Below are 8,260 nucleotides of genomic sequence, written 5' to 3'. Positions count from 1 at the left end.
ACATGTCAAGGAAAGGCGCTTGCTTTAATCACGATTAAAGGTTGTGTTCATTAGATTACGAAAATAATAGGAGACAGTAATGTTACATTTCTTTCTTAGGACCGACCTACTTATTGGTCAAAATGTCATCAACGTTGTTTCTCTGCTGCAATTTCCAGATATCTCGGGAAGCGTCCAAAAATTAATAACTTGCGTTTGCATGTACATACATGTAAACGTACAATAGAGGCACACTTTACACAACATTTTTATTTTATTAAACCTGTTCATTCGGGACAGAAATGAGGTAGGTTGTTATTTGAAGATGATTTGTAGATAGCAAATAGCCAGAGCAATACTACCGTAAGTACCTATAGTAATTATGTTCAACATGTCCACATTAGAACACCACACAGCTGTGTAACATAATAAACACACACAAGCGTTCCGCACCACAGCTGCTGTTTTCAAGTCCGCAGAATTCGGTACCAATTGTCAATACTTTTAGCACCGGTAATAAGACGCTCAAAAAATTAAAGAGCCGACATATATTTGAGCGGAGAGGAAGGCCATGGAGCTGGTAAGGTTAAGACCAGCGTAGAGAAAATCTTTTCGTTCAAAGAAACGACCAAGTTATAATCAGCCCAGCCACTTAGACCATAGCGGTGTTGTTGTTCGTTAGTCCGCGCAAAAAAGACATGGCTATCCAAATTAGGTGTTAAATTGGATGAATGTAGCGACTAGCTTGCAGCCACTTCGCGAGGAATGCTACCAGAAAGGACACCTGTTCGCGGGGTTCATGCGGTCGCCCGCTTTGCAGGAGAACGCGGCTGCAAACTCGGGCATGTTGAGAAGGGGTCCCATGCAACGCGTCCGGCTGTGCCAGTACCGGCCGCCGCTCGAACGACGTTGATTCTGCTTGTCTGGGCTGCACCACTTGAGGCAGTGGGACACGAAGAATGTCTGCTCGGCATCGAGGCCGATGCTCGGAATAACTCTGGTGCGTTCGGCCATCGGGAGACGCCGGAACGCGCCGTAGGCCAGGAGAATCCCCGCATAGTCGGCGAAGCCCTCGGAGTCCGTTGTGTCATCCGCCATTCTAGCCCGTGCACTCGCCTCGACCTGGTGCGATATTGAAGTCACAAGGCAAAAAAAAAAATACAATTGATGGGGGCACCTAACATACATGCTTGCGGTTTACACGAAAGCATTTTGTTGTGAGTGCTGCCATTTTTGTGAATAAAGGTTGCTGTATAACTGTAAAATAGGTCCGGTAATTTAAGGCAAAATTAGTATTAATTAGTATTGTTAATAAGCCATCGTTAAGTATTTGACAAGTAACGTTTGACGCATTGACATTCGACAGTAATATTTGACACAGTTGACAATTAAATGAAATGAAACAGAATTGCTTGCTTCGAGACTCTAACAGCAGGCGATTATCGCAAGAAGGCATTTCTTTAATACTAGATGTCTGGTGATCGCAACTGACGTACAATAAAAGGCGGACAAAGGCTGCCTATTGAAAAACGTTTTTGTATTGTCCCTTTGTAAGCATAAGGTAGAAATGTTGAAAAGCATGCGTGCCTTCCTAGATGAGGTAACCTTCGCGCAAAACTTTTTTGACCTCACGTTCTTTTCTCTCAGAATGAGGCGCACGCACAGTCGTGATACAGTTGGTTCATAGCCATCGTTATTCGTTCCCCTCTTGGATATCTTGTCACAATGCGCCACTTTCCCTACAAAAGATTCAACGGTCCATTATTTTGCGGTTCAATGCGGTAGACTTTATCTTTTGTGGCTAAGTGCAGATTGCGCCATTTAACGCACTGCGCCAGATCACGTGGAACGGCGACTGCCTAAACATCGTCGAAGTGTCAAAATGATAAGTTGTGTGTTTAAATATCCCGCATATTACTCTTTACTCATAATTGAAGGCCCCTTTTTGCAGAATTATTAGGACTGTCAGGGAGACTTCGGAAGTCTTATCCTTGTGTCGAAAATTCAGATTGTACGGGTGCAATTATTATTTTGGAATCCTTGAAATAATAGAAATAATTTTGTGATTGAACGATGGTTTCCGTTTTTCTAACCAGGACAGAGATTTTGCAGTAAGTAAATTTGATTTGGACATGTGTGTTCCCAAATTTTCTAGGCTGCAACATATTACCATCATATTTATAATAACAAGAAAAAAGTAGTGTTGAGATCGTAAATAAATTGTAAACACATGTACGCATTTTGAGGTGTTCGCCAGTTTAGATGAATGATATTGCGCGGTAATTGCACGACTGTACAAGGTTTGTTAAAATTAAGGCTGATACTCACGCTGCACATTTAAACATGCCTCAAAGCTTTAGCGGCTGTAGTTTGTTAGGAATCTTGCGAATCCTGTCTGCTAGTGCCACTTTACTACTCTCGGACTAATTATGCTAAACACACAATTGATCATCAAATCAAGAAACTATGTAATAATTACCCAGACATACTTGATATCGCAAGAACAAGTAGAAGTCTGCCAACTTTCAAACGGCGAATAAAACCTATTTTCACTTCAATAGAAAACCAAATACATGACTAAAGTAGATGGGAAATCGAAATGTATTGTGCTATTCCTTTACATTGTTCCAGAGTTTCATAACTGTTGTTACATTTCCTTATGTTTTGTTCTTGGCACGTGTCTGAATGCATATTTTGTACTTTGGTGATAGTTTTTAACTTGGTGTTTTTGTTTCATGTGTAGTTATATACGGTGAAGATTGTTGTATGTAGTTGCATGTGCATTGCCTGTACTTTGTACCCGCTGCTGTTGCGCCCAGTGGGGCCAGGACCTCGTCAGGAGACTAATTACCTCCTTTTGTCCTGCCCCACGGGCAGTACCATGTATTGCCCACACAATCACTGAATTAATAAAATAAATAAATAAATTATACTTTTTGTTTGTGCCCTGTTATTTCACACACATGATTATAAGCGCACAACTGTATCGTTCATGGTTTTATATCGCCCTACGTAGATGTAAAGACCCGGTTTAACACAGCCTCCTGAACGTGCCGCATGCCTCAGAAGCAGCCTATCTGACAGGACATTCAAGCTTCCTGGAAGGCTCTATTCCCACCTCAGAGGCGAAGAACCCGAGCCGGTAGCGCTTGCCAAATAGGTCTCGTCATGTGGTTTAGGTACGTCGCACAACTCGGCGACATGCATCACACTGCCACCTAGTGCGGCTACATTAAGTGGCCGTAGCCCTTCAATGTCACCCACCAACTGTCGCAAGTTGGCAGAGCCGTTCCCGTGATTTTTGGCTTACAGCGCCAAGGATACCGGTTCCGGGTTTTCTCGGGAACGGAGCCTTCAACGACAGAGCTTGAAAATGCTACAACAGCACTCCGTCTGTGTGTCTTGCACGAGTCGGATGTTGTGAGGAATCGAAAACGCAAGGACCATTTTGACTAAATCGAAGAAAACTAGCCTATACCATCATGATAAAGACAATGGCAGTCATGCCAGTGCACAAAGCTTACCCAGGACTTGATGTAGTGCAATAAATATTTTAAGCTGAACGTCCGAGCTTGCTTGGTATTGGAACAATGACGTCGAAGATCGGTCACACCAAATGACGTTTGTGATGATCATTAACCGGTAAGGTTATTTTTTACGTCAAACGAAGGGCGATGATGAATAATCCCAGATGTGGATGATGTTCACGAAGCGTGCTCACACTCGTTCCCTTCTCCCCACCCCTCGACGAACGAAAGCGGCCATTCTGGTCGCAGGCACTAAGGGAAGAGGGACGGCGAGCGAAGGGCTTGAAGGGAGACGTGTGCACAATCTCAGTTTTATTACAGCGACGACCAGAGATAGGAGGGGCTACGCGATATTTCACTGGCGAAGCTTGTTTGAGCGCTGTGTATGGGCCGATGAAGTGACCGAAAACGTTGTCAGACAAGCCTAGTGTGCGGTTAGCCGCCCCGAGAAAGACTGCGTCATCGGGAATAAATGACAGAGAGGTGTCATAACTGCTTTTTCGGCTGTCTTTGCGGGGTCTGTTACCCCTAACCCTGCCATTTTTCGTTCCATAGCCCTCTGAGTTGTCCTCTGAGTGGTACTCTTACGTGATGATAAAAAAAAAATTTTCTAGAACCACTTTGGACTACTCAAGTGAGATGAGGCGAAAGCGTGTCTGTGGCGAAGTGGTCGAAACCTTCCACTACGGCACCTCTTTCTCTATTTTCACTGCCACCTTCCTCATTTTCCTTACAGCTCGGTTAAGGTGTCCGCGCAGAATTGTTGCAGATATTGAACCTTTCCTTTGCTGTCACCCAATTTGAAACGCCGCTGATGCCGGCTGTGCTGTGTGTAATTCTTATGCTCTGTGGTGCGCCGTTCGAGGAAGCGCCAAATGTAAGGGTCACGGACGCCTGGATCGAACGCCCGGTGAGGTCAACTTCGTATATGCGTGAATCTTCTGATGACGTTATCACTAGTCGTGACGTCAGGACCGTATGTGACGTCATTATCACTTCCGGTTATTAGAAATGTCCGGATGTGACGTCATGATGGTATCACATCTGGTCATGACGTCGCCATGTGATGGCGTCGCTAATTAGAACTAGTTATCAGGCATGCGACACATCTGGCGAAGCGAGCGAAGGCGAGCGCAACGATGAGGCAAACGGTGTGACGTCATGCCAAACAGCGGCGGCGGCTCCGCGTCAAGCACCGACGTCTGCCAGCTACACTGGGTGCTAGGCAACGGCTCAATGTAATTCTGTGCCCCCTCGGAGCACCACCACAGCGAAATCGCAATTTCGTGGTCTGTGTAGTTTTCGCTACAAAACTGTATTGTTAAAGTACTGAATTATTTGGTTAACGACGCCCGCGTATAAAAAGCTAGAGTTTGCAGGTGGTCACCTAGCGTTACGCATACATACCTGTTCGTATGTAGAGCGCAAGCAGAGCACTCTTCTAATGTACTCTTGCATTGTCGTCGTGTTCTCGTGATTGACTCGCCGGCCCGTTTCGTCTACTGTGATGCCATAGACGTCGTAGGCATGCATTACTTCATGGCCAAGGACCTGGAAACAAAATGTATGGCGTCAAGTTGACCTTTCGGGGTTGAATCACACCCAGGTCACAGGAGAGAGATAAACATCTTAAGACCTAAAGTGCATGAAAAATGCACAAAGTACGAACGTGACCTCTGAATGTTAATTATCTACACACTCATCTCAATTTCGAAGCATTTGATAACGGCTGCAGCGTTGCACTGCTTATTCAGGGACTTCGGTCTGTTCTCTCAGTAGCGCCGATCTAGTAGATTGTGGGTTTGAGGCAGCAAACCATTGGCTAGGAAAACGTTGCAAGTTCGAATTTTATAGTGCAAGAGCCAGTAATCATTGCTCGATAATTTGCTTTGGCTGCGGGAAATTAGATGTTTCGCTGCTCTAAAAGAAAGGAACACGACAGGGACTCAGCGCATGAGCGGTTCACATTTCAAAAGGTAAACCTCATCGAATGCTCAATTAATCCAACGGAGCAGCCCTGAAGCAACTTGACAGCTTTATTTTCCAGTTGAACTCTCTCAGCCGTTTTTCCTTGCCAGTTTTGCCGCCCCCAACCAGCTGCAGTCGGGAGCACACAGTCGGCGGAAGGAATGAAAAGAAAAAAAAAATTTCGGACCTAATGTAATGTAAATTGGAGGCGGTCAAGGATGTTTATGGTTACCAGGACAGCTACAAGGGAGATCTATCCGATTATATGAAACCCAAGGAGCAGGCGAGCAGTGAAAGGAAAACTTTGTTTAATGCAGATGGCAAAACATTCGACCAATTTCTGGCGCACTTTGGGAACCGACGGTATTTTTTCGTGGATATCAGAAGATCCTGTTCACTCGCCGGAGAACAAGAAAAGTTTGGGTGGCGCTCCTCCTTGAAGAGTATTGCGGCGAAGAGTTAATGACTCCCCTTGCGTTCAAGAATGTGCCTTATTCTGCTTGCCCAATAAATAATTCCTCAATTTATGGCTTCGTTATCCTACTTTTAAGCTTAGATTCGCAAACGTTCACATGCCCAAGACCTCTTGACTTAAACCCCTGGTCTAATTAAGTCATGCAGTCAGGCCTGCGTGAACTAGGATTAACGTATCCACAGTAATTAAGGATGCAATGGTCCCGGAGGGCTAAATTCCCATATTCACCCTCGATCCTCAAAGAAGGTACTTGAGTTTATCGCTCCTGCTAACTAAGCCATATCACGTGACCTCATGACGTCACACACCCAGTCGACCATGCACTGCCCGGCCGTGTAAGCTGTCCAACATCACCGATCAGAGGCATGCTGGTCTGTTCTCGCTCACAACGTCGATAAAGTTAGTACCGGTTTGGATTTCCGCAGACGTTATCTCAATAACGACGCCTGTTTTTTATCTACATTGTGCTGCCTGTGACTTGTTCCTACAGACGGCCGTCACACGGCCGCCATTACGTACATGACCGGGTTCAGCTCGGATGTTGTGATACACACATACGTACGTTTTTCGAGACCATGTATATTTTCTGCATTTAAACTTTTTAGCTCAAGGCAATAATTAAAAATTAGCTAGTTAGTCTTTACTATCTTGACGTACAGCATTCAAATATTAGTTTGTTTCGGCTTTGCTTGAGTATTCGATTCCCGCTCTAAGTTTCTCTGCATATTTTGTTTTTTTAAAATATGAAGCTACCCCTCCTCCCCTCCTGAAAAAGCTCCGGGTGGATCTGCAATATGTAAAAGTAAATTCATAAGAAAATAGCGTTAACGGTCTCCTTCTATACGCCACTCGAATGACATTTGAACCGAAAAAAAAAAAAGGAAAAAAAAGGCGCGGGCTGTCGAAGCAGCCAAGCCACGTTGGCGGCGATACACCGTTAGGATTTATAATAATAATAATAATTGTTTCACAGGAAGGGAAAGGCACAGTATCTGTCACACTTGCTATGTGGACACCTGAACCGCGCCGTAAGGGAAGGGGTGAAGGTGGGAGTGAAAGTGGAAAGACAGAAAGGGGAGCCGTAGTGGAGGGCTACGGAGTAATTTCGACCACCTGGGGAATCTTTAACGTGCGCTGACATCGCACAGCACACTGACGCCACTTCGTTTCACCTGATTAGGATTTATGCATATTCCAAATTTCTTTAAGAGCGAAGTTTAATAACTTCGAATTCTTCAATGTCGAAACGGATGCTTTGTTCTGTTGCGCATCAAAAAATTGAGGTTACTAAAGGCGCAATTCCGTCCTCTCAAGAGTAGGATACCGCTACTTCTTTTTCCTCAGTGGTTGTTTCTCAGCGAGTTGAACGGTGATTGTTGCTGAGAGGATCCCTTTAACGCAACCTGAAGGTAACATACACTCACTGAAGGTAGAAAATGATTGCGGTGAAGGTAATTTCATAGTGTAATCGTTGTAATACTATCAGCTCCTGGCTTCCCAGCTGGTTTTGTGGCTATTGAGAGTTAAAAATATCACATGATTCAATCTAAAGGGGAACACATTCCGGGAGTGATAATTGCAATTTATTTGAATGTTGTGAATTGTAAAAGAAAATCAGAAAAAATTTACACTCAAAGGATTCGGACAGATGATGTTTCAGTGCTGAGATAAGTAGTGTTCATCCATTGCGCTATTTGTCGCCAGGTGAAGTACTCAAATGCTCCTACCGTTTAGGGAATGGAATCACGCTTACCGAAGATAGTTACCATAGAACAGTGTCATCGAAATCTTGTTGTTAATTTTTATTCCGGAAGTACTCCAGATAAAAATTGTCGTCAAATAAAATGGGAAAACATTGCAACCTGGAACGGCAGAGTTTATACAGATAATGTGCGACAAAAATAATTCCTATTTTATAGAATTCCATTACCACTCTTTTCCCGATTTCAATTATTTTTCAACTAATGACATAACGAAATTTATTTTTTGGCGTCCCTGGCCATCCCTAAAACTAAAGTTATACAAGATGAACGAGGAAAAGCAGGCTCACCTGTCCAAGCGCTGCGTAGTTATATGCAGGTGGGGCATCCTCGATGAACATTGGCGGCTGTATAACACCAGCTAGAATGGTTACTGAGTTTCTGCCAGATTGGTAGAAAGCATTTGCAACGCCAGTGGTGAAGTTCTCTGTGGTGTTCTCCCTGAAGCTGCGCATTGTCAGCACACGGAGTGACTCCTGGTACGGCGCGAAGAAACCGCCAACAACTTCCGGGAAGGTATCTACGCACACGTAGACAAAGAGAAAGATTAT

At 44.3% G+C, this 8,260-nt stretch overlaps 1 protein-coding gene across 1 annotated transcript; it reads right to left on the bottom strand.

Annotated features, from left to right (window-relative positions):
* Window positions 1-747: 747 nt before the first annotated feature.
* Window positions 748-5,039, bottom strand: LOC146175429 (neprilysin-3-like). Its single transcript, XM_084580758.1, has 2 exons — window positions 4,914-5,039; window positions 748-1,095 (listed from the first exon to the last, which is right to left on the bottom strand). The coding sequence occupies exons 1-2, from the start codon at window positions 5,037-5,039 to the stop codon at window positions 748-750; spliced, it is 474 nt and encodes a 157-aa protein (XP_084436884.1).
* Between the last annotated feature and the right edge of the window lie 3,221 nt (window positions 5,040-8,260).

This window comes from Amblyomma maculatum, chromosome 10, assembly GCF_055883805.1.
Source record: "Amblyomma maculatum isolate TAMU_Amacu chromosome 10, ASM5588380v1, whole genome shotgun sequence".
Lineage (NCBI taxonomy): Eukaryota > Metazoa > Arthropoda > Arachnida > Ixodida > Ixodidae > Amblyomma > Amblyomma maculatum.
The sequence above is the reverse complement of the archived record's forward strand: the minus strand, read 5'-3'. Positions and strand labels throughout refer to the sequence as shown.